The sequence below is a fragment of the Triturus cristatus genome, chromosome 8 (genome assembly GCF_964204655.1).
Source record: "Triturus cristatus chromosome 8, aTriCri1.1, whole genome shotgun sequence".
Lineage (NCBI taxonomy): Eukaryota > Metazoa > Chordata > Amphibia > Caudata > Salamandridae > Triturus > Triturus cristatus.
Genome location: NC_140591.1, coordinates 1,430,072,633 through 1,430,100,175, shown reverse-complemented (window position 1 = coordinate 1,430,100,175; position 27,543 = coordinate 1,430,072,633). Strand labels below are relative to the sequence as shown.

Genomic DNA, 27,543 nt, shown 5'->3' with positions numbered 1-27,543 from the left:
TAGGGTGTGTAGAGTGACTGGCCTCTCTGCTGAGACCTCTCTCTGTAATGATGGGCATGCGTAGTAGTGTGTGGGAAGGGATTGGGCTCTTCCTTTGGACCTCTCTCTCAGATGAAGCATGTGCATAGTAGGGTGTGGGGAGGAACTGCTTCTCCTTTCAGACCTCTATCTAAGATGATAGGTGTGTATAGTAGGGTGTGTGGATCCTCTGTGCTGAGAACTCTCTCTGTAATGATAAGTGTGCTCAGTAGGGTGTGGGGAGGAACTGGGAACTCCTTTCTGACCTCTCTCTCAAATGATGGGTGTGTGTAGTAAGGTGTGGAGAGGGACTTCCCCCTCCTTTTAGACCTCTCTCTCAGATTACGGGTGTGAGTAGTAGGGTGTAGGGAGGGACCGACCACTCCTTTCAGACTCCTCTCTTAGATGACGGGTGTGGGTAATAGGGTGTAGGGACGGACTGGCATCTCCTTTGAGACCTCTCTCTCATATTACAGGTGTGCATAGTAGGCTGTGTGAATGGACTGGCCTCTCCTCTGAGACCTCTCTCAGGTGACAGGTGTGCATAGTAGGGTGTGTAGACAGAGTGGCCTCTCCTTTCAGACCTCTCTCTCATTTGACGGGTGTGTATAGTAGGGAGTAAGCAAAGACTGACCTCTCTGTTTCAGACCGTTCTCTTAGATGATGGGTGTGCATAGTAGTGTGGGTGAGGGACTGTGCTCTCATTTCAGACCCCACTTTCAGATGATGGGTATTCATAATAGGGTGTGTGGAGGGACTGGCTTCTCTGGTGAGACCTCTCTCTGTAATGATAAGTGTGCGTCATAGGGTGTGGGGAGGGACTGGGTTCTGCTTTTAGACCTCCTTTTCAGATGACGCAAGTGTATAGTAAGGTGTGGGGAGGGACTGAGCTCTCCTTTCAGATGACTCTTTCAGATTACAGATTTGTGTGGTAGGGTGTGTAGCTAGACTGGCCCCTCCTTTCAGTAGGAAGTAGGCAAAGACTGACCTCTCTGTTTCAGACCTTTCACTTAGATGATGGGTATGCATAGTAGTGTGGGGGAGACACTGGGCTCTCCTTTTAGACCTCTCTCTCAGATGATAGGTATGCATAGTACGGTATAAGGAGGGACTACCCTCTCCTTTTAGACTTCTCTCTCAGATGACGGGTTGGCGTAGTAAGGTATGTGGAGGGAGACTGGCCTCTGTGCAGAGACCTCTGTCTGTAATGATAGGTTGCGTGTAGTAGGGTGTAGGGACTGGCTGGGCTCTCCTTTCAGACCTCTCTCTCGCATGATGGATGTGCTTAGTAGGGTGCAGAGAGCTACTGGCCTGCCCGCTCAGACCTTATCTTGGATGACAGGCCTGCATAGTAGTGTAAGGGGAGGGACTAGTCTCTCCTTTCAAACGCCTCTCTCAGGTGACAGGAGTACATAGTAGGGTACAGGGAGGGACTAGTCTCTTCTTCAAAACCCTCTCTCAGATAACAGGTGTGCAAAATAGGTTGTATGGAGGGACTGAACTCTTTGCTTAGATCTCTCTCTGTAATGATGAGTGTGCGTAGTTGGGTTTAGGGAGGGACTGGGTTCTCCTTTCAGACTTCTCTGCCAAATGACAGGTGTGCGTATTAGACTGTGGGGAGTGCATGGCCTCTCCTTTCCAACCTCTTTCTCACATGACGGGTGTGCATAGTAGGGTGTGTGGATAAGCCTTGATTCTACTCACAACGTTTCTCAAACCAATGACCATAAATCATTAGAGACTGATAAATATCATCTCCATTAAGACTCCTTCCAACAGTAACATGTGTGCATAGCACAGTATGTTAACACATCACCTACTCCTTCCTACTTTACACAATCCCGCAAGAATCTCATGAGATGATAAAAGATTTTTTTTTTAAAATAACTCATCTACTCATTTTTACTATTCACGATCCTGTGAGAGTCCATTGAGATCATAGAAATTAGTTAAAAACAATATGCATTTATTTTCATCACAGTAGTTATCCCTTAGAGACCTCCTCTTTAAATCTAGGGGGGCAGCATGCCTTTGTACTGCCCCCTTATATAGCTTTTTAACTTAATTTCCACAACACCTCCAATTCCCCACAGTAAACAGTAATGCCGGCCATTTAATTTCTAACATTCCAACAGCCAGCCAAGTAGAGCACTTGCGAGACTTGTGGGAGTCTTTTACTCCCACAAGAGTATGAAGGCTCACAGGAAAATCAGGCCTCTCGACCAATCACAGGGCTCCATTTATACTTTTACCCTCTCGCAGGACTCCCACAAGACTCTAGCGAGGCCAACTGCTAAAATATATAATTAATTTAGAGCCTTAATATCTCAAAACTGCTGAACGGATTTACACTAAATCACAAAAAGCAGACCAAGATCTAGCTTCCTGCTGAATTTGGTGCCATTCCATTCAGCAGTTTTTGCAGTAGCCTTGTCTAAAGAAGTCTATGGAAAATGCATGAGGGTTATGGCATTTAGTGACCCCTCTTTTTTCACACCCCTCACTTGGTGGATCACCCCAGAACTTTCCAGGAAGGAGCTGAGGTGGAAGAACTGTTTTTCGCAAGTTTTGTGGAGATTTATCAAACGGGGTCAAAGTTAATAGCAAACCAAAAAACGCTCCTCTATGGGAAAGCAGGCCTCACTAAACTACCTAGCGATGACTGCCACTAGGTAATATACACACACACTCTCAATGTACCCTGTGGGGGGTCCCCTCCTGGGCCACAGAAAGACTGCACTCCGAGATTATGATTAAGATGCTTTTATTTCACGACAACACATTTCAATCTTACGGTCTTCGTCAAAGTCACTATGTTCTTATACACGAGTCAGAGGTTCCATAGGAAAAGCGTTTATTGTTTTGCTAATAATTTTGGTGCCATTAAACAATCTTCATCAAACTTTCCACAAAAAAATACATCCACCTTAACTTCTTTGTGGAAAATTTTAGAGTGATCCGTCAAGCGGGGGCTAAGAGAAAAGGGGGGGTTCCCATAAATACTTTCTCCTCCTATGCATTTGCTATAGGAAAACTCAGACAACGATTCAGGAAAAATGGCTGAACAGAATTGCACCGAATTTTGCAGAAAGCTATATCTTTACTCAGAAGCATGCTTTTTGTGATTTAGTGTAATTATGTTCAGCTTTTTTAGAGAAATTAGGGCTTAAAATGTATAGATATTTGTTGTCCCTGGACTCCTGTGGGAAAAATGTGCATTCTGATTGATCTGGCCCACTGCACGAAACAATCTGATTTGTGGCCGCAACATGAAGAAAAATGTGGCAACTGCCATTACAGGACTTGGGGATTGAGAATATGTTCAAAAAGATGTAGAAGGGGTCTGCGGAGGGGTAACCTGACCGCATAGACCATGTGGGAAAGTCCCAGAAATTCCAAAAGGAGAAAAAAGTTCCTTGCACCGTTGTGGTCCAGCAGGAGTCTTGTGTGACAGGCCCTCAGCCAGAAGTATCTCTTTAAGGGGCATGGCTCTTAGCTATGACCAAACATTTAAGCTGTCCTCTATAATTGCATTCTTTCTCAAATGCTGGTTGTACTACTAAATAAAGACCCGCAGAAAATCATTATACAAATATTTTGAAGACAGAATATTGAGAGGTAAGTGCATATAGAAAAATATATATTTACTATTCCTAATTCCAGATATATATTGCCTGGAAACTATAGATATATTGCTTAGGTAAATATATGTAGCGTAAGGAATTGAAAAACTATACTTACTCACATGTTGATATTTTCAATTTGATATTCTGTCATCAATATTCTAGATTGGATATTTAGGGTGCAGGCAGTGTGATTTTATGCGAAGGAATAATTTGATTTTTTTAGGTACATATTAAAGAACACTCAACCACCTTTTCACAATCCAACATAAAATTTGATCAATTTAATGCGATTTAAAGTAGAAGGATGTAAAGTTGTAAAGTAGGCTGACTGGCAGCTTTGTATATTTTAAGCATGTGCATTATGGAATATATTTACTTGTAGAGAGATTGTTTGCCATTACTACAGGTGCAGATCAAAGTCAAGCTTCATGTTATGAAACAGTTAGGAGACTGCCATATTTAAATTTAATGCAATGTAAAGCAAAATCACCTCCTTAACAGAACTTTAACTTCTCAGCAGGTAAGTTGTACTTTTTTTAGTGACCATGTCAGCAAATGTAGACATGGCTAAAATGCATTAAAAGAGAAAGTGTCAGCACTTCTCACAAAGAGCACATAGTAACAAATACCAAGAGTGTGCCATTGTTAAGCAATGTGCAAAAAGCTATGTTGATCAAGTAACCATGGTTAGACCTTATTGGGATTTTAAAGAACACTATGCCAGGTGATTTGTGGATCTTACACTAGGATCACGTTTAGAAAATAAAGTGCAAATCTGTGCTTTGAAATCCCTTTGAGCCACCTGAATTGGCCAAAACATGATGAGCTTATATATTCTACTGAAAATCACCAATCACCGTCTGTCTGATTGTACCTAGCTATTATTGCGCTCCTTTAGACTCTCTCTTAATTTCTCTATTTACTTCCAATCTCTGCCCCTGCTGTCTCTTTCAACCTTTCCCTGCAATCCCTTTCAATTTGCTGCTGCATCTATTTTTCAGTTCCTGTTGCTTCTGCTATCTCTTGCTTTTTCTATTTACTCTCTTTTCTTTCTCGTAATCTTCTGTCTTTTCTTAGCACTTCATCTCTCTATCGTCTCTTCTATCTTCTTTGTACTACTCCATATTCTCTCTCTAGCCCTCTTCCCCATAGACCATGTATGGCAACTGAAACTTTCTCTTGTCTGTGCATGGCTATTAGCAGCACCTACCACCTTGTTTGGACAACTGTGCTTTTCACTGCTCACCAATCCCAAAGGTCTTTCATCCTGTAGGTCTCTTGGAACTGGAGAAGTCCCCTACTATCCTGGAGCGAAGAAGTTAATGTAATGTACCATCATATCCCCACATTTTGTCATCAATTCTTGTTGGACAGGACATCAGGCTGCATGAATTTGGTAGGTTTTAACTGCTTTAGGGCAGATGACCCATTGACATCTACCACACTACTTCCTTAGTGCAGTAGAGTTCAAAGGGTCATCCACAGTACTGGAAAAGAAAATGTTTCTGGAAAAAACACCAGAAATGTTTTCATTTTCAAAATCAAAGTCGGTCCACAATGAAAATGCTTCGCACAAGTCCCAAGTTTGATTTTTGTTTTGTTGTATTGCGCTGTACATGCTGATGTTACTCTGCAAAATGAAAGTGGCAGAAAAATGGAATTTGTAGGGATCCACATATATCCAGCCACCCAGCATTCCTACATTTTTCCCAATAACAGTAGTGCCCTACTTGTGTGACTGAGCTATCAGTTTTCAAACAAAGGCACCTAAGGAAGTCTGTGGTGGTGTAGTTTGCATGGATTCCAATACTTTTTTTGTTACCCAGAATGGCCTGCAAATTCAAACTTTGGCTAAATCACAGATTTTGCAGACATTTTTATGAAGGAAAATGTTGGATTAATTACATTCCTACCACCCAGCATTCCCACACTTCTCCCAGTAAAAAGAAATCCCAAATGGCTGGGAGGAATCTCACCCCCACTTATCTGTAGCGGAGTAAAAGTTTTAGTAGTCAATTTAATAGAAATAGCCCAAATAAAGGAGTAGTAACACAAAAAGTATATATATGAAGTTCAGTTAGATTACAAATTGACCGAGAGTTTAGCAATCCTAAACTAAATGATTAAGGATGGTACCCAATCAAGAAGAACATTCTGGACTCAAGGACAATACTGAAATTAATCATGAGCAACGATATTGATGGGAAATATTAAGTCCATCCTAGGAAAAAAGGAGTCGTTTTGCCTCTTACTCTGACTGTAAAGAAACATCTTTTGCCTATGTTCTGTCACATGAGAGATAAGTGAAATATATTATGAATTTTAATGAGACGACATTACAGATTTTCTAATATTTATACTTTTTTGTTTAAATGTAAAATAAGTGTACAAAAGGTTTTATGAACGTTGTTTTTTTATAGTGTAATGGATTTAAAAAGACTAAACACTGGATTAATATACTTAAACAAATCCCAAATCTTCACCTAATGTTTTGCATTTAGTACATTATTTACATTGGACCTCATAACAGCAATTTATCTGATATAACCATACATTAGGTAAAGATAAAGCACAATCTCATATAAGTCAATAAAGTTCAAAAAGCAGATTCCTCCTCCACGGATCTTAAATTAAATTATACAAAAATCGGAAAATGTTAGTTGATGTTCTGCAGAGATGTCTAGGGAGGTGCATTAAATACTAATGCTTTCAGCCTCAAATGACCTGATTATGTTTGCCACAATATTTAGTTGAAGGAGATGAATCCTCAGTGTGCTGACTCTGGCAGGATTATTCAGATATTAAACCATTTTTAAAAGATAGTCAGTTAGCAGATCTTTGTGACATGGTACGCTATATTGGGTCATTTCTAATTCACACTGCTGCTAGTTAGGGTATTGTCACCCTGCTGCAGCAGGCACATTAATCTAACAAACTATGTGGCTCCTGCAAACAAAATAACAGCCTGTAGAGCAGATACCTAATTTCACCAGGCTATATTTCACAACAGACCATTGCAGGCTGGAGCAATGTCAGTCAAATGAAAGTCGCACCTGACATCTGATAACTCTTCCCCAGCACAAAAGGCTAATGAAAGCAACATGCCATTTTGGAATCCGAAGTTTCCTGATTGGATATTGCTTCTGAATGGTAGGTTTGGGTTTCCTATTTGGAATTTGGAATTTGGAAAGGTATTTCTAAAGCGCAGACGGTCGCTCCGGAAGGAGCATCATGGCGCTATGAGTCCTGATTCCAAGTCACAGAGTGAAGTGAGGGAGGCTAGATGGCAGCTTTGGACCAGTCGTCGGGAAGCTTGAAGATCCAGGTTTTTAGAAGCTTCCGGAATGGCTTCTCGACTGTTTGGAGCGTGAGATGCCTTGGCATATTATTCCAGGCTTTAATGGCTAAGGTGCTTAGAGTTTTGCCGCCTTTGGATTTCAGGTTGAATTTAGACAGGGTCATGAGGTTATCTTGTGAAGATCTAAGGGAGCGGCACGGAGTATAATGGGGGAAGCGTTTAGTCAGGTAGGAAGGACCGGATTTGTTGAAGGCTCGGAAGGCTACAATGAGAATTTTGAAGAGGATTCTCTTATGCAGGGGGAGCCAGTGTAAGGCCTTAAGGGCTGCGGAGATGGAAGATTTTCGTGGAAGTTTTAAGACAAGCCGGGCGGCAGTGTGCAAGACACTTTGTAGTTTGGCGAGGGTGGACTTTTTGGTCCCTGCCATGAGTCCGTTGCAGTAGTCCACACGGGAGAGAATGAGGGCTACTGCCACCGTTTTTCTTGAGTCAAGCGGGAGGAAATCAAAGAATTTCCTTAAGGACTTTATTATGCCGAAGCATTTTCCTGCTGTGGTCGAGGCATGGAGATCGAAGGAGAGCTCGGAGTCGAAGAGAACCCCTAGGTTCCTGGCTGATGAAACAGTTTGTGGTGGGGCAGCAGAGTTGTCCGGCCACCACAGGGCAGGGCAGAAGGAAGCATTTTTTCCAATGGGAAGAATCTCGGTTTTATTCGAGTTGCAGCGCAGGTGATTGGTGTCCATCCATTGGAAGACTGCTGTAAGGCAGTGTTTCAGGTTGAGCTCAGCCGTGTTGGAATTGTCATCAAGAGGAATGATCAACTGAGTATCGTCGGCATAAGAGGTGACGGTTATGCCGAACGATTCTATGAGGGTAAGGAGAGGGATAAGATAGATATTGAAGAGGAGGGGACTCAGAATGGAACCCTGAGGGACACCACAAAACACCTTTTTCTCCTTGGAATGATAGGGGCCAAGGGTGACGGTTTGGTACCTGTCACTGAGGAAAGAACTAATCCAGGATAGGGCAGAGTTGGTGACACCGATATCTAAGAGTCTATTGATCAGAATGGAATGAGAAATGGTGTCGAAAGCTGCCGTGAGGTCGAGAAGGATCAAGATAGCCTTCTTCCTTTGATCTTGAAGGATTTTGATGGTATCGGTCAGTTCGATCAGGGCCGTCTCAGTGGAATGTTTCGACCGGAAGCCGGATTGCTGGGGGTGAAGTAAGTTATGTGAATCCAGGAAGGTCTTGAGCTCCTTGTGGACCAACTGCTCTGTTATTTTACCTAGTGCGGGTAAGAGGGTGATCGGGCGGAGGTTAGTCAGGTCGGAGGGGGGTTTGTTCGACTTTTTCATGAGCGGCTTGACCACCCCTTTTTTCCAAGAGCGGGGAACAGAACCGGATGAGAGGGATTGGTTGATTGTAGCATTGATGGAGGGGTTGACATCATCGATGATGAGGTGGACAGGGGTCAGAGGGGGAGCCAGATTTGCAGGCGAGGATCGCTTCTCTGGTCTGGGACAAGGTGACAGGAGTAAAACTTTTGAGACTATTGATAGGCTGGTTGAAATGGTCCGGGTCCAGGGGTGAAGGAACAGGGGGAGGGGGGGGAAAATTTTTGTGAATGGAGGTGATTTTGTCATCAAAGTAGTCGGAGATTTTGTCACAAAATTCTTGAGATGGAGGGATTTCCAGTTGAAGAGCTTTAGGTTTGGTAAAGGATTTAACTATTGCAAAAAGGGTTTTTTGCTTTAGACTAGCATCCTTAATGGCGTTGACGTAGTAAGTTTTTTTAGCTGATTTAATGGATGCAAGATAGATTTTCCTCTGTAGGATGTAATTCCTGCGATCGCCGTTGTCGTAGGTTCTACGCCATCTCCGTTCTGCTTTTCTGCAAAGGAGGTGAGCGGCAGTTAGGTCCGGCGTGAACCAAGGGGCCTTGTATTTAGATGTTTTCGAGGCCCTGTCCAGTTTGTGGGGAGGGCAACGACTCGAAATTTCGTGAGTGAGCCAATTGTTGAGACTTATAGCGTCTCTGTCTATGTCACCCGAGGGGGAAGGGGCATTAGATGGGGAAAGAGGATGAAGAATGAGGTTTTTCTGGACAGTATTCCAGTTGATGGGGTGGGTGAGATGGCGCATACGTTTATTGCAAATAGGGGTATGGCAGCTGGAGATATGAAAGGGGATTAGACAATGATCAGTCCAGATTTGAGGTATGGGGGATAGGGAGGAGAGGGACGGAAAGTTTGAACAGATGCCGTCCAGAGTGTGACCAAGGGAGTGTGTGGGAAGTTTGACGCTTTGTTGTAGTTTGAAGATGTCCAACGACTGCAGAAAGTTTCTGGTATGCGGGTCTGCTGTGGATTCGAGATGTATGTTGAAGTCTCCCAGGAGGGTAAAGTGTGGGTAGCGAAGAAGGAAGCTTCCAAGAGCGTCGTCTAACGAGTCCAAAAATTTCGTTGCATTACCAGGTGGACGATAGATAAGGCCACCGGTGAAGGAGAGCATTTGGCTAAGGTTTATGCAAAATCCTATGCCTTCTGCGTCGGTGAGGGGATCAAGGCAGAAGGTGTGACAGTTAAAGGTGTTCCTAAGGATAATTGCGACACCTCCTCCTCTGCCTTTCTGTCTATCCTGCCTATGGAAGGAGTAGCCCGGGGGGAGGGCGGTGGCAATGTCTGGGTTACTGTCTTCAGTGAGCCAGGTCTCAGTGATCATGAGACAGTCCAGATCGTGGTCAATGATGAGATCGTGGATGTCTTGACTGTGTTTACACATTGACCTGGCATTTATCAGGGCACCTGTAAAGAGAGGTCGCAAGATTTTGGGGGATGTTGTCCGTTCGGCTTCTAGGTTGAGGGTCCAGTGACATTTGGAGCAGCTGGAGGAGACAAGTACCGTAGATAGATCAAATTTGCAGGGGCAGTCGAGCTTACCTCGGAGTTGGTGGAGGTCGCTAGAGGCGTACCTGAGGACTGATGGAATTTGGGCAGGGGTTCCGGCGCCTGGCGCGGTCTTAGCGCGGACGGGCGCAGACGGGCTTGCCTTAGGCGCGCCTTCGGCGCGCAAACGGCGCTCCCGCTGCGCTCGTCCGCTGCGCTTCCTATGCAGGCACATTTCTAGGGGGAGTAGGCGTGGCCTCTAGTGGGCGTGGTCGGCGAGCGCGCCAGGTGCAATGGCGGCCGCTTTGTCAATAAGATAGCGCGACAGCGTCAACAGCGCTGTGAATTAAGAAAGAGGCTTTTTAACTGCTTGTGCCTAGAACAGTAATAAGGTGAAGCAAGTTAATAAGTGACACCACACAAATTAAAATACGATGCAAACCGAGTTTGTTTTAGTACCTCCAGCTCCCGGCTTCCGCCTCAGGACTGGGTCAGGAGTAGGGCTATCAACTCCTCACATACAACACTATGTTCCATCATATCCCCTTTACTATTCAATATCTACCTAACCACCTTACCCAACCTGGTTAAACCATTAAACTTCATCTGTTACAACTACGCATATTAGATCCACAAAAATGAAGGGAAGAGAGATTGAGCCTTCCCTCGTTCTCCAACCAACTATGCTACTCACTACACAAGAAGGACTTGTAAATAGGGGTAATAACTCAAGAAATGTTTATTTATACGTATTACCCTCTAGGGCGTGGGACAGCCAGTTCCATCCTAGTTCCAAAAAGAATTTCTTAACCTTTTTTTTTTTTAAAAGAGGAAAAACCAAACTCCCCTAGACTTGTGAAAAGGTAAGAAAAAATCATAACCCAATTTGGGAATCCAATAGGGGTGTACATACTGCCCTCACCCACACAATAAGTGGCATGCTTCATCATAGGGCCGCTGCGACTCCCTGGTGCAGACCAACATCCAGAGAGGAGCACAGAGAAAAAAGAATATAGAAAAGAAAGAAATCTTTGAATAGGGATCCCTCAGACCGAGACAAATTCTACAACTGTCTAAGTAGGTATCCTGCATACAGAATGTTCTCAATCACCCACAGAGTTTCCCTCCGGGGGATATTTGTCTATAATGATTCTATATTCAACCCTATCAACAGATCTTACATCGGGTTGAATTCAAGGTCATTGATTAAATTCAATACCTCCCTCGTGTCCTTTAGGTAGGCTGGCAGACTCTGATCCAATGGTCTGAAATACAAGTCGCAATATTGTGAAAGTGTTTCCCGGATAGAACCAATCCCGAACACTATAGGTCTGTCTGGTGGAGGGTCTGGTCATTTTGTGTACTTTAGGTAGGGAATAAAAATAAGGTGTTTTATGATTCTCTTTAACTAGAAAAGTAGCCTACTTTTGAATAATGCACCCATTGACAAGTGCTTCCTCCAAAATGATATTGATTTCTTTCTGTAATCGTTCTGTGGGATCTCTTTCCGGGATTTCTTTTTATGAAATGAGAATATACAAATTTAAGCACAGGCATCTGGTGGAATGATGGATTGGCCGAGGGTAGGTGGAGGTGAAGAACTAACACTATCGGATTCTAACTTTGGTATTTTCTATTCCTTTATAGGGACACAGCCGCTGTGTGTCTACAAAAAGGGCAAGTATAGCTACGTATGAGGGCCCTACCATATAGTGACAAGACTAGGGGGGTACGTTTCTCGAACCTTTTCTAGGGATCCGTATCCTGAAAAATGCCTTCGACCCTTACGGGCGGCTACTTACGGCAGAAACATGTTGATAAAGCAGTTAGGGTAATGGTGTTGTTACCTTCCCATATACCCTTCATTTGAACTACAGAATTACAAAACAAAATGTGCTTCATTTGTGCTTTTGTAACTGCTGGTATATGTTGAAATATTTGTACAGTTCTTTTACATGTATTTACATTTTTGTGAATTAGAAACAAATTGGCATCTTACAGTATTTGTTTTGCACTCGTACACAAGGCCACTGCAATTATGCTATTCTACGACTGTGAAATTATGTGATTCTGCTGCTACTGCTTTACCGCATAATAATTCATTTGCCACATAATCCATCATCTGCTGCATAATCTACAGATTCTAACAAAAAAACAGATTTTGTTTCTAGTTTGAACACATCAAAAGTTACTAAAAATGCTGCAACTTGTGCTGCCGTGCACTGGAAGGTCCTGTGCAATGGTTGACTGGTCACCTTTCGATTACTCAAAACAATCGATATTTGGATCTGGAACTGGTACTAATATAGTGAACCCTTTGCCCAGACAGTTCAAACATGTGCAAAAAGGAAAAAATAATGGAGTAATACTATTAAAATATGTGCCTAATTCCAGTGGCCCTGCCTGTACCACCGATAGATTGAAACATAGTTCACTTTACAAAATCCTCTCACTTTGAAATCAAATGACGAAAATACAAGAATAAGCATAATGTTTTAAGAAGATAGCCTGACATATATTTCTGCTGTCTTGGAACACAAAGCAAATGTAACAAGATAAAACCAAAATGTAAATGCATTTTTATTGCTCATTTACCTTCTGAATCCCTGCACCTCTATACTGTGTCTGGTGCCTCAGTCGTTTAGAGGGGACAAAGATTATTATGGGCTTGCCCGGCCCTCAAATGCCCCCACCCCCATGGCTACTGCCCTATTGTGTGAACCAGCACTGACCCCGGTAGTCCCACAGAAGCCTTCCAAGACAAACAATTTTAAAAACAAGAAGACGTCAGCCAAACAACAACCCACCCCTGCTGCACTTGGCCAAAAGCTGTCCTCAGCGAGGTGTTGGTGTGGTAAACGTATTGTAGTAAAATATTGCTTTACGTTAAAAAAAAATGAAATTTACTGAAAAAAACAAAAGGTAATTTGGAGTTATATGTGAAGAAGGTAAAATTTTAACTTATGTTAAAAAAAACTTAGAAATATACTGAAAAACCTCAACAATTTAAAAAACATATAACCAGGGAAATTAGAATCTTATAAGTAACTGGCATAGGTATAACTTCAACCGCTGTGCTGTATCACAAATGTCTTGAAAACGATTAACCTTTTAGTTACATCCACATCGAGGTATCCTGCGTCCCTTGAATAAGGTTGAGAGTGGTTGGCAGGTATGACACCTTTAATTTTCTGGTCATTGTTCTTGGATTGGGGACAGAGGGCAAAAGAGTAAATGTGTGATAGCAAACTCGTTTCCTGAAGTGAATAGTCAGAAAAGCATAACAAGCGCATGTCCTATGTGCACAGGCAATGTTGTTTGGCTGTGTCCTGCATATAGGTGAATGCAGCTGCTACAATAGTTAAACAGGGATATTTCAGCTAATCACAGCTTCCTAATGCAGGATAGGCTGTACCTTTAGCAGAACATGCTCTGTACAAATACCGAGAACACAAAATATGGCACCAAAACACAGCATTAGCAACAAAGTGAGCTTTTCTGAAGGTAAAATTGACACTTACTGGGTTATCATGAAATGGTGTGTAGCTTACATATGGAATAGTGTCCAAAGTATCTGTATTCACAATTATGGGGGCTGGACTGGCCTGTAAGAAAGCAAAATTGACAATTAAAATTAAGATTATTAGAGACATTTCTCATTGCTGAATTCTATTACAAAATCATATTCTCTGCTATAATTTTTCTCACAAATGTCTTTTTGATTTTTGACAAAATTATTCCCGTAGTTTCCCTTGCAAACTCGAGAAGGAGCAGAGATGTAGGATCAGAAAAAGATTCTAAATGCTCAGGTAGCAAAAGTCAGAAAACTACCCCCAAAGGGTTTCAGTAAAAGGTGGAGAACATTTCAGGCTTAGGTCATTCACAAAGGCTCCCAAGAGTATTTCTGGAAAACTAAGACATTTGTAGATTTCCAAGAGCACTCTGACCTGGCAAAATCTACTTAAATTACATTGGGAAGTCTGTATGAGTAAATGATACTGAAATGTGCATTTGCACGTGCAATCATTTAAAATCTCCCCACGAGTACTATATAATTAACTGTGAACAAGTCAATTTTTCCTTCCCTTTACAAAATATGTAGATGCTTTATTGCCCTTCCTGCCCTCTGTATGCATTTACTCGTGCATTTCACGAGTAAAATTGCATTTGTTTCCAACATGGGAAACGTTCTGCAACATGTTTAGTAACAGTCACAAAATGATGAGTTTATTACTGTTTTCAAATTTTATAAAATGTCTGTATGTAGAGATGTGGAGAATATAAACTCCATTGTAACTAGCCAGAGGCTAAAAACAACTGCCGATAAAACACACTGTTGTTAGACCTGGCATCTGTTTGGCATAGTTTCCCCTGCCTTTTTGTCTTCTGACTCCCTGTTTTTGACTGTGTGCTGAACTTCGTTTTTGCTGGCTGTAGGGCTCTGCGCACCCTTTCACTGCTGACTAGTGCTAAAGTGTATGTGCTCTGTGTCTAAAAAGTAATGGCATTTGATATTGGCATGTTTGATTTACGGATAAGCTCCTAGTACAGTGCACTAAATGTGCCCAGGGCCTGTAAATCAAATGCTACTAGTGGGTCTGCAGCACTGATTGTGCCACCCACTTGAGTAGCCCTTCAATCACGTCTCAGACCTGCCACTGCAGAGCCTGTGTCGTCAGTTTTAAACTGCCATTTTGACCTGGCAAGTTCACCTACTTGACAGGCACAAACCTTCCCTTTTATTACATATGTCACACATAAGGTAGAGCCTAGGTAGCCCCATGGCCAGGATGCAGTGCATTTAAAAGGTAGGACATGTACTTTTCTGTTTTACATGCCCTGGTACTGAAATACCCTACAGCAAGACTTATCTTTCCCAAAGATTAGTCTTGGACCTGCCTTGTAACACTTTACAAGGGTAACTTCCAATTGGGGAAAGATGGGAAGAGTAAGTTTGGTGTCTCTGGACTCACACTTTAAAAAACACATTGTTTAGTAAAGTTGTTTTTTAAATTACAGGTGTGAAAATGCCGCTTTTAGAAAGTTGGCAGTTTCTTACTTTAATCATTCTGTGCCTCTGCCTGTCTCTGAAATACACATCTGGATTGGGTGACAGCTAAGCTTTGTGCATTCCCTCTAGACAGTTGCACACAAAGGGAGCTGAGGTGTGCCCTACATATGCTTATGGCCCATCACCAGGCTGATAGGTCTTCCTGAGCTAGAGGGAGTGGGAGGAGCTGACATTTGCACCTGTCCCCACACAAATAGTTGCATACTCCCACTGTAGTGTTGTTAGTACGCGATACCTTTACATCGCAAGTCATTCGAACAATTTGATGTAGGGGGCGCGCTGGACTTAGGAATAGTATTATTCACTATTCCTACTCCAGTTTGCTCAACAGTAGGGAAGGTGTTGGAATTCATTTCCCATACCTTATCTCCCCCTACAGCAAGTCATTCTAATGACTTGTGATGTAAAGAAATCGCATACTAACAATGTGGTTGTTGTAATGACCGCATTGTAAAAGCACTGCTATGTAATGACAGCGTTGTAAACGCTGTTTCCAGTGTGGAGTACTATTGTGGTGTATTTACTGTGTTACTGTGCGTGTGTTTGTACACAAATACTATACACATTGCCTCTTCCTGACTTCTCTGTGCCAAGCTACTAGTGGGTGAGCATGGGTAAACTTTTAGTGTGTATAACACTCAACCTGGCTAAGATTATGGTTCTTGCTTGGACAGGGTGCATACCTCAGCCAATAAGAAATCCAATTCATAACAAGTGTTATTAAAGTTTAAGTGTGCCATTTGTGTAAAATGCCCAAACCATGTGTATAGGATCCCTAACTTATGGTGAGTAATATAAATTTGTATTTGTTCACGTAAAAAGTTCCAGAAATCACTTCCAATGCACCAAATTTAATATAGGGTGTTGGCGTTCTTTTCTCACTCTCGAAATTACACTCACTTTTGCTTTTATCTGGGGTAGTTTAATTGTGCTTCCACTGTGAAGAATCCTCTGGAACTGTTTTGTAAACCTGACTCTTTTACTGGACAGAGCTGCACCCACCCCTACCCCCAGCACCGTGAGACCCTTACGGGTGAGTAGCGAGCTTCACAACTCCCTGATTGATACCGGTGTGTCTTTGTGGATGTACCCAGTAGTTCAAGAAACCAATCCCTATAGTCCATAGCACCATACCTTAGTTACCTTTTAAAGTGGGCGTCCTTATGAGGAAAAGTCCATCAGGTGGACTAGTTTTTGTGAACATCTGCACAGTGTCGACAGTTGACGATTCAAAGTGGTGGGGCGAGCTAACTTCCACTGAGAGAAACCAGCAGTGCCTTTAGGCCCATTGTAAAAGCTCTCAGTCATGGCTCATTATAAACAAGGTTTATAATGAGCCATGACTGAGAGCTCTGAAGCTGAGGCTGAATGCAAGGTGCCGACTGCCGGCCCCCTGCTCTGGGCACAGCAAAAGTTAAAAATAAAATGGTAATAAAGTGACTTTGTTACCATTTTATTTTTTGCTCTGACTTCAGCCTGAGCTGAGTGTGAGGGCATTGTGGGGCAGGGCCATTGCTGTGGTGCAGACTAGGTGCAGGGAGGAGGGGTGCCTGGCTACACCAGTTTAAAGTGTGCATGTCACTTTAGCCAGCTGTCTTGTGACAGCCAGCCTGACATGCGCTGTTTAAACTTTTCCAACCTGAGCTGTGTTAGACAGCTGAGTGGATAGACAGCCCAGACCCCTAGTGCCAGTATGAGCGCTGAGCCAGCCCGCTTCAACCAATCCTGGTGCTCCGTTCATGGTGGCTAACAGCTTGTGAGCAACGTCTGGATTGGTTAGGGGAGTTAGCTCTAGAGACCCGTGTTCGGAGAATTGGAGATAACACCAGAACTGGAGTGCAGCAAGAGTTTAAGTTAAGTAGGCATTTCATTATTTATTTTTATATTTAAGTAATATTGCACAAACACCCATGCAGTAAGATGCACAGCTCTCACAGATGGGTCTCTGAGCCACTGTCTGAGCTCAGCAGTGAACAGACTGGCACTAGTGCTGGGATCTCATGCCTCGTCTGCTTTACAATCTCCCAGCCCATGCCTAAACATCACTGACTCAGCCAGAGGCTCCTTTTGCACGCTTCTGGGTTCTTGCTCTTGCTCTAGACAGCTGCACGACTCAGACTCACCATTTATCCTCACTTAGGTTTAGAGCAAACACATGGCTGGCGCCACCAGAGGCATGGGGTAGGTACTGCACACTAAACCGCTCTGTTTAGATCAGATTTAGAGCTTTGTAGACCAGAATAAACTGTGACTGACAGATGCACTCTGCCCACTCATGCTTATCTCCGTTTATAAACCATTCAGCTCAGCTGAGGTCAAATACAGCATTTTGTAGGTCACAACCAACTAGAAATGAACAGGTGCCACCAGACACAGAAAGGACATACTGCCCTCCTGTGCTTGTCTTTGTATATGAACCGCTTGTCCGCGATCTCATATAGTGCTTGACGTAAACTGTGAATGGCAGGTGCATATTGGCTTCTGTGCTTTGCGCTTTACATAAACCGCTGAGCCGAGATGAGATAAACCATTTTATAGGTTTGGACTAACCAATAAATGGCAAGCACCGCCAGACACACAGGGTACATACTGTTTATTGCTGCTTGTCTTTGTGTATAAACTGCTCGAGCTAGATCACATAGAGAGCACCACAGGATTCAGCAATGTAAACAGTAACTGAATCGCTGACATGCATTAAATTTTCATTTTAACTTTAAAACGATAATGTAATGCATGTCAGCGATTTAGTGATTTTTTTGTATGCAAGCATTTATTTAATGTTGCTGAGGTCGGCAGTCAGCACCTTGCATTCAGCCTCAACTCCATAGCTCTCAGTCATGGCTCATTATAAACCTTGTTAATAATGAGCCATGACTGAGAGCTTTGACACTGAGGCTAACGGCATTCTGGTTTCTCGCCGTGGAAGTTTGCTCGCCCCACCACTTTGAATTGTCGCCAGCCGCCAATGGACTTGTGTAATGGTTTACAGAAGAAGTAATGTTAGAAATTGGAAATGTGACTAGAATAACTATGTTCGTCATGCAACAAAAAGCACCAGCATTAGGCAAATCCAATTTCAATTAATCTTTATTTGGATAAAATCCATAAAAGATACGTAGATTTTAAAAATTCAAGACAACTCTAAAAATAAAATCATTAGAATTAGAATTCAGAGAACATCGCTGAATCGGTTCGGTATTGAGGCAAAAAGTGTACATTAGATACAATAAATCTTCAAAGGTGTTCGTCTACATTAGTGGAAGTCATATCTTATCATAATTATAGTATACAAGATGAATATGGGCCATATGTATCAAGCAAAATTGCGATCGCAAACGCCGAAATTCGCAGAATTTCGGCGTTTGCGATCGCAATTTTGCTAAGTGGTATGTATGAAGGCAAATCTGCGTGCAAAATAAGGAATCGCAAAATTTGCGATCCTTATTTTGCAATTGCATTTAAGGAATTGCAAATTTTGCGATTCCTTAAATGCAATGTAAGAAGCACCCAAAAAGTGCAATTTCGCCATAAGGAATCGCAATTTACCACCAACTTGAAGTTGGTGGTAATTTGCGATTTCTTTGAAAAATTCACTTTTTTGCATTTTTCAAAGTGCAATGTGAAGCACATACATGCCCTTTGGGCATGTATGTGCGCCACATGTGCACCCATGATTATTTCAGGGGTGCAACAGGGTGTTCTTTTGACACCCTTGCACCCTTGAAATTGCATTCTCAATTTGCGATTCTCTAATTGCTAATCTCAAATTGAGAATGTCTTCCTATTCATTCCTATGGGCCTAGGCCCATAGGAATGAATGGGGAGGTATTCCTTAATTGCGAATCGCAATTTGAGATTCGCAATTAAGGAATATGTAGGATTCGCAAATTTTATTGCAAATCCTACATATATAGCATTTTGCGATTCCGAAATAGCGATTCGCAAAAAATCGCTATTTGAGAATCGCAAAAGAGGATTTTGATACATATGGCCCTATATGTTTTTAATCAGTCTCATAAAGTCGATTTTCTAGATAAATTTATGTTTTCCTTCACTTTATTGAGAGAGTTATATGTAGAGACTGCAACACATATTTCAACAGTACTTAAATTACGTAAAAAGTAATTAAAAGCATCCTTAAAACAAAACAATCTATTTGCAATAAATAATGTTTTTAAAAATTGTTTATTAATATGCTGGTAACATTTAAAAAAATAATAAAGTGCTGGTTAGCTTGAGCAGTTTGCCATTACATGGACAGTTTGGTAGATTCTTTGTCCACACCCCCATTTGTGGGAAAGCTACTATGAAATGTAAAGTGCATAACAGTAGCCTAATAAAATAAAACCTATCCTTTATGCTAGTTACAGATGATATATAATTTTGTGTACCATTAAACAGGTAGCAACAAAGATAACACTTAACAGATAGTATAGCACTCTCACTGGTTTCCCTCTTGACCTTTCTCTGACCCATAAGTAGTATCTTTAATTCCTTTTTATTACAATATAAAATACTACATGGGTAATCCAAAGTCAAATTTGCATCTAAAGATTTTAGAAGACTTTTCACATGATCAAACCAGGGAATTTTTATCTCTGCTGTCTAGAGCCAATCAGTCCTCAAATATTTCTTTAGTGAACTTTGTTCCAGTTTTAGACCATATACCATGCCATTAGCATTAGGCATTGTAAGATTGTTGGGGAAATCACAATAGGACTCATTGAAAGAGGTGCACTAGATTACTATTGAAATGAACGATGGTTGTGTCAACTAATTCCTGTGAACAGCCTGATGTAATGTGTCATTGCACTTGATTGTGGCTAAAACAATCTTTGAAACACTAACTTACACTCAAGATTTGTTAATATTCACATTTATATGGGGGTTCCTAAATATATTGAAGAGAGTTCATGGAAACACACACAAATAACAGATTCCTATACATACCTCTACTGCTACAAATTGTTTGCAGCAGGGACAATCTAAGTATTGAGGACATGTGCTTTAGATTTAAGAATAACATTAAAGTGCTAAACTTTTAGTTGTTTGGTACCTTCTCAATGACCCAACCCGTACATTCTGTGGGGCACCAATGATTTACAACTACAGAAACTCTAGCATACATATTTCTTTCACCCAGAGGTCAGAGGAATTTGCAGTAGGAAAAATCCGCAAATCCATATTCTGTGAATCAGGTTTAGGGATTTGTTGGACTTGGCCCTCTCCATAGTTATCCCCAAACCTTTTGCCTTCACCCTCCTGTTTGCTGAACCCATTTTTGTTAGCTTTAGAACTCTGTTCACTTTACCACTGCTAACCAGTGCTAAAGTACTTGTGCTCTCTCCTTTAAACATTGTGATATTGGCTTACACCCAATTGGCACATTTAATATACTTGTAAGAGCCCAGTAAAGTGGTACTTAATGTACCTAGGGCATGTAAACCAAATGCTACTAGTGGGCCTGCAGCACTCATTGACCCACCCACTAAAGAAACCTTTTAAACATGTCTCAGGCCTGCCATTGCAGCATGTGTGCTGTTTTAAACTGCTATTTCATCTAGCAAAAAATACTTTTGCCAGGTCTAAACCTTCCTTATTAATTAATATAATTCATCCCTAAGGTAGGACCTAAGTAGTCCATAGGGCAGGTTGCATTGTATTTAAAAAGTGGGACATGTACTTTTATATCTTAAACAATCGTTTTACTACTGCAAGGCCTATCTTTCCCAAAGGATAACATTGGGTTAACTTATTAAATTTAATAAGTCATAACTTGCAATTGGGAGCTGGTAGGAATGTTGAGTTTGGTGTCTAAAGAATTGTACTTTAAAGTTCTCTTTAATGGTGAAGTCAGATTTTAAGTCACAATACTGAAAATTAGGGAGCTGGCAGTTTCCTGTCCTAACCATTTGGTGTCCCTGGGTAACATGACTGTGTGTAGTTGACAGTTGGACTTTGTTTAATCCTCCCAGACAGATACACAATAGAGAGATTACATGTGCTTGGATGCCATCAACTGGCATGATGGGGGGGCAGAGCTGGGCACAGACCCACTTCAACTGGATAGACTGTGCGCTACCTTCACACAAAGGACTTGTCGCTACTGCTTTGTTCAGAAAGCCAGCCTGGAGCCAGGTAAAGGGAGGCAGGAAACTTCAGGGACTTACAAGGTAATTCTCTAGAAACTTCTCCTAGTTCAAAGTGAGCACCAGGTATAAATATTGGACCTCAAACCCAACTCTTCCATACACCTCTGGACCTGTGCAGGACTAAGAAAGACTGCTGAGCTCCTCTGCAAGAAGGTCCTCCACTCTGCTGCCCTGCTACAGGAGTGAAAGGACTTGATCTGCATTGTGAACCCTAGAACACCAGAGTGACTCCAAGGGCTAGTTGGCTGGCCTTCTGATCTGAGCCTTAGGGACAGAAAAGGCTCCAACCATTTTGAACCCAGCAACTGTACTCAGTCTGCTGTGAGCCTTGCCACACAAGTGGTGCCACTCCAGTCCTGGACCCTTGGAAGTGACCTGAAGGTGATATGCCAGCCCAGCTGTGGTCATGCAAGCAGAACCGATGCAGCCACATCAGAACTGCCGAAGCACAATGCATCCCTGACACCGGACCTGGCACCGCAGCCCAAAGTTTCCTCTGAACCACCAAGCACAACACATCCTCAACGCCGGCGTTTGCATCACAAGGCCCTTGTCAACAGCCTCCTCAATGACAATGCAATACTCTACTTCGCAGCACCACAGCTTCCTTCGAACCACCGCAGTGTGACGCTCCATAAACCAGGATAAAAGGTACTGCTGTTCAGTGGGCCTAACTTGGTCCCTGTATGTGGCCCACGTTCCATCCTAGTTGACCTGTACTTGTGACTTAGTGCTTGTCCGGTGCGACCAAATAACCACAGTTGGCGCTCTATGCTTTTAGGCACCAGTTTTAGGTCTTGCATAGGGCAGCGCATGCGCTGCCTCTACGAGGCATGAAGTAATCAGTATTACTACTGAAACTCCACCCATTGCATTTGTCTTTGTTTTGTTGCTTGCCATTGGTGGAATCTGGCATTGCTGTTCTTTTCTTGCGCATTGTTGGCTTATGGTCCGATACATCACTTCCTTGTTCTTCAGTTTCTGGAGGAAGCAGCATGGACTAACTACAGTTAACTTACACCGCTGGCTGTTATCTTTTTATTTAGGGACTACTTCTTTTCTTTGCTGCTGGCATTTCCACATCTGGCAGCTTCCTGCACTTACCTAACCCTGTTTATTTATTTACCTTTAACTTATTCATATTTAAATCACACTTAAATGACGCAGCCCATGCTGATGATCGAACCCTGTTTTCCTGCTCCAAAGACAGTAGCGTTCTTGTTGAGCCACCTTCTCGCACCGTTTGTTGTATTTGGTTTCAGATGCTACATTTGTCCCTCTCAACCGTGTTTTTTTAAAAATTGTATCTGTCTCCCCCTCCATGTGTATCATTTTTTTAATTTATCTCTCCCTCCCCTCCCCTCCAAGATCGCTGTTTATTTTTAAATAAATAAATAATGCAGCCCACGCCGAGGCTCGAACCCTGTTCTCCAGCTCGAAAGTCAGCAGCGCGCGCAGCCTGCCATCTGTGTTGTGTCAGGTTACAAATGCTTTCACTTTCGCGGCTTCGCCGCACACCACTCATTCTTTCTTGTTTATTAAAGCCATTCTTTTTCTGTCTCTTGTAACGTCCACAAAGAGTCACAAGCTTGTTTTATTTTCAGCGCACCATGCGCGCTTTTACTTTCATTTTGTAAGCCCCGAGACTGCTACAGACATGGGCATTGGGCTGGGGGTCTCCCACGCAGGGACCTCCTTTGATCATCCGCCTGACAACTCTGGGCGACACACACCGCAGGCGGAGAGGATGGCTCAGGCAGTCCAGCAGCACTTCCTCATTGGTCAGCAGCCTCAGTGACCGGACAGAACGGGACTCAAGTGAGCCAACCCTTGCCCTTTGTGTACTGTGCCGACGATCACATCAGGACATAGTTACCCCTCTCACCCTCGTACTCAGATGGAGTACGCGCACAACAGGACCGTCCACCCTCACCAGGGGCCTGCCCAGCAGGCACCCTCTAATGTCCACAGGTCAGCGGCTGCCAGTCTTCCCATGGGCCAGGTCAGTTACTCATCTGGGTGTGCGCAGGCCAGTGATTGCGCTGTCCAGGGATCCAGTCACAGTGTTTTAAGTACTGACACCTCCAAAGCTGCAGCACTCGAGGTCCTTCTTAAGTGCATTGCGTCGGCACTTTGATTTATGTGAGTCAGCGAGGCAGTGGGAGGCTCAGAGGCAAGAGTTTTTTTTGTAAACGCAGATTTCGGGCAAAAACAAAGGCGGGTAAATACGTTCTCTTATTCTCCTTTATATTGTAATCAATCACTCTCTCTCTCACTCTATCTGTTTCTCCCTCTCTTTTTTTTTTTCAGACTGTTTAGTCTTGCACATAAGCTCACGGAGTTATACATATTTTATTTCATTCATTATGACTATGTGCAACACCCGCTTGCAAGCGATGCAATTAATACCACCGCACTATGAAGAGTGCATCTTAGATCATCCTGAGTTGTTCTCCAGGGAATAATGAGTTCACAGTGTAAACTCGAGGCGTTTAACAAAGGTGACTAATGATTAAGTGTGCGTCTAATCATTAGAAAAAAGTGTGCTGGTTAAAATTGAGATTGTGCTAAAAAAGGAACACAATCGCAAAATTCAGAAGAAAGCTGCTAAACACGTTGAACATTCTCACCGCTACCAGCGAACGCGGCATCAATGATCCATCACTTTGAGGGACTTGAAGAAGACATTTAGCGCTTTACAAAAAACTGAAAATACTCTAAGTAAATGTGTCAGCTGTTGTCCCAAAACAACAGGCAACAGGTCAGGAAAGTGAAAGTTGCAGTCGTGGTTGTACGACGTCTACAGTGGCTTTTAGGGTAATAACAGCCAATAGCCAGCCCCGAGTTTAGGATGTTTGGTATCCTAACATCTGTTTGGCACAGCACTGTTTTCCGGTTTGGTTTGCTCTTCTTTGCTAGGGTTCTGTTAACACACCCCTAAGTCTTTTTTAAGCAATAAGCGCTGGTGCCGCAATTGCTTTAAAAATAAATATATAGAAAAAAACCACTTGCAATGCAATCGCTTTTGCATTACTGAACGTTTGAGCTATTGCATTATTATTAGCAAAGCGAATAGCTCACACGTTCACTCATGCGAGACCCCTGCATTGCAAATGCTTGTTACTTAAAACTTTGAAATTGCATATCTCCAGTTCTACTGAATAGATTCTTGTCGTTTTGGTGTCAAATAATTTATTAAAATGTACTCTATTTTTATAAATTGATGTGTGATTTTTCTTGTGTTGTGTTTTCACTTTATTACTGTATGAACTGTTGCATAAATACTTTACACATTGCCTCTAAGTCAAGCCTGACTATTTTGTGCTAAGGTACCAGAGGGTAAAGCACAGGTTGATTTGGCGTTTGCTTGTGTTTAATCCTGAGAATTGTGGTTGCTGCTTGAGAAGGGTTTCATCACCATCCTTTACCGGAAACACAACAGGACTTTTTACGACCATAGGGGCATATTATCAAGGACGGCGTTAAAATTATCGCCGCTTTAGCGGCAGGAAACTGCCGCTAAAAGCGGCGATAATGGGCTTGATAATATGCCGCAGACAATTCCAATAGAAGCCCATGTTCTGGTGTGAACATGGGCTTCCATTGGAATTCTCTGCGGCATATTATCAAGCCCATTATTGCCGCTTTAGCGGCGGTTTCCTGCCGCTAAACAGGGGTGTAACACAGGCCCCCGCATCGCCCGCAGTGCGGGGGGGCCCCAAGCTGCAGGGGGCCCCCTCAGCATTGCACTTTGGCCGGGTAGCTCCTGATAAAGTCCGGAGGGGGTCCCTCCACGTACCTTGCAGGGGAGCCCCCTCAATTATCGTTACGCCACTGCCCCTAAAGCGGCGATAATGTAACGCCGTCCTTGATAATATGCCCCCAAGTGACACTGAGTCATGCCAAAGCACTTGTGCATTGATCCTAAGTCTTCATACGTCTGCATTGCACAACCTGCAATGAAAGTGTTTCAAATCGGGAAAACGATTGTAGGACATTATTTGCAGAGGGGTTTCCCAGCTATTCTGTTTCACTGCAACCGTGTGGCGCTTTCACCCTTATAGAACTGGTTGTGAGAAATTCTTCTCGGCAATTTTTTCATTGTACAATGGCATGGCCTGGAGGTGCAGCTTCCATTATTTCATGTTGAAAATTGCCATCAATTGTCACTCCAGCATGGTATGTAGAGAAGATACGCCCCATTGCAGTCAGCAAGAGCCATTTAATCGTCTCATTACAACTGTTGAAAAAACACACACAGTGCCATTAAAGTTTAATTCTGCCATTTGAGTGAAATGAAGAAAACACTAGTATGTGCATCAGATTCCTAGTTTCTGGGGAGAAATAAAAATGCTATATTGCTAGAACAATGTACTCACTCCACATAAGTGAAATGCACCGTATATGGGTTCATTACATATATATTTCTATATCTTGCAAAATGCAATGCGTTTCGTGCCTATGGAGGATATTTTAATTGAAGACAATAAAACACAAACCATGTATTTATTTATGTGCTTGTTAGCACAAATTAAAATCTTATTTGAACCCTTCATCGAAATATATTGTGACTGATAACTCAGTTCAAAAGAATCAATCTTCACCATATTTGGAACTCATGCTCGCCCTTCTGGGTTTTTTTGGGCACTTCATATTTTCTAAACAAGACCCACTCCCCTCGAGTTACCCTAATAGAGCATTTCACCCTCGAGCTACATTCGTGACAGTCTTCCTTCAGAAGCAGAATCCCCGGTGTTGGCAGGGCACCTGCATTTCTCTGACCACTGCTGGGATGAGTCCTGTATCACAGGAGAGTTGGACAAGTCTTTGGAAATTCGACATGGTTGTTGGGCCAACTCAAAGTAGCCCTGGGATAGGCACCAACACAAGCCGAGCTCAATGGCAATCGATCATCAGTACGGTCAAAGCCAAATAAATAGGTGCATCTATAACATTCCCAGCCTGCAACGTGAGTGATGGAGAATGTGAGTTTGACGTGGAAATATACTTTTCAGGGAAGGTACTAATGCAAGAAGTATGTATTTTGAAAAACCCTGCATTGTCTAGCCCTCCCCAAGTGGAGACATTCCTCATACGCTCAGTTAGGCAACATTACATAACCTATCATGCTCTTTAAGTCCTCAAATCATAGGTGAGTTAAACATACTCCTGAGAGTTTTATAAATAAGACAGAATGGTATAGCTCTGCAGTGTTGTATTCCCTGTCCAAAGAGTAAGCTGGTGCAGTGGGTAGGTTAGTGGTTTTCATTTTTGGAATATGTCTTGGGGAGAAGTTGTGTCGAGGTGTCAGGGTGCAACTGAGAATGCGGTGCAGTGAGGGTGTGAAAAGGAAGAGCTGAAGCTGTGTGGCAAGGGTTAATTTGTATACCAGTTACTTTTAAGTAGAAGAATGAGAGAAAGTTTGTAGCTGATAGTGATGGATTTGTGACAGAAGAGCATGGTGGGAAAAGTGGATTCATGACAGTGCATGCAAATCATTGGGAGTGAAGTGGAATTGAGGTGATAACGTCTTACAAGAGTGAGGACTTTCTATTGTTGTGGGCACAGGACTTGTGTTCTGAGCTTGTTTGTATGCCTCGTAGTGTGTTCAAAACAAGTATAAGGTCTAGGGGTTTTCCTACATCATATGATTCTGTGGAGTGAGTGTTGATTAGAAAATAATTAGAGAGATGTTGCGGAAAGTGGATGTGTTGTACTTTATTACTGAGTTTCCGATGGAAATCTCCAAGTAAGAATACTGGATTGAGGTATGTAGGTGAATAAATAATAGTGCAACATCATCAAAGAATGTACCAGTTATGCCTAGGGAGTTGGACAGGGTTGGTATATTTGAGATGAAAGGGACATTAACTGAGGTACAGCAGTATTCAAAAGAAATTGAGAAGTCGGATGAGGTAAAAGGAGGGTTGTTCATGAGTGACTTGTTAAGAAGAATACCGGCTATCTCTCCAATGCAAATGTGATGGGCGTGTGAGAGAAGATGGCATGGTCTGGGTGCATGGCTGCTGGAATGGATGTGTTCCTTGGTCAATAGAGTTCTGTGTGATTGCTATGTAGTGTAATGGGGTAGGGAAAGTCAAAGTAGTCAGTGAAAAGAATGCTTAGCTGCCGGCAGAATGGGTGTCCCCTGGACAGAGTGAGACCAAGAATGAATTTGAGGTCTCATGTGAAAATACAGAGGTTAATTAGCATTTACTCTTATGGATAGATATTAGGATTTGTGATCGATTTGAGAAGAGGATGCACTATGACGGCAGTGAGATAGGGTGCAGGTGAGGCAGTAACTTGTTTACATAGGTGATTGACTCGATGTCTGCCTGCAGTATTCTAGGGGTGTGGATTAAAACTGGGTACATATATACTCTCAGGGTAGTAGGGTTGTGTGACTCTCCCTCTCTGGTAGAAACCATTGTCCTAAAAAGGGCAAACAAGTCTTTCTGCCCCCCCCTTACCCTCCTGGGGGCAAGAG

The 27,543-nt window shown here is 42.6% G+C and overlaps 1 protein-coding gene across 4 annotated transcripts in view; it reads right to left on the bottom strand.

Moving 5' to 3' along the window:
• Positions 1–27,543, bottom strand: part of DLG2 (discs large MAGUK scaffold protein 2) — a 4,361,751-nt gene that overhangs the window by 1,931,144 nt on the left and 2,403,064 nt on the right. For all 4 annotated transcript variants that reach the window (XM_085623221.1, XM_085623223.1, XM_085623224.1 and 1 more), the window contains one exon: positions 13,352–13,435. In XM_085623221.1, coding sequence (XP_085479347.1) covers positions 13,352–13,435 — 84 coding nt within the window. The remainder of the gene's footprint in view (positions 1–13,351; positions 13,436–27,543) is intronic.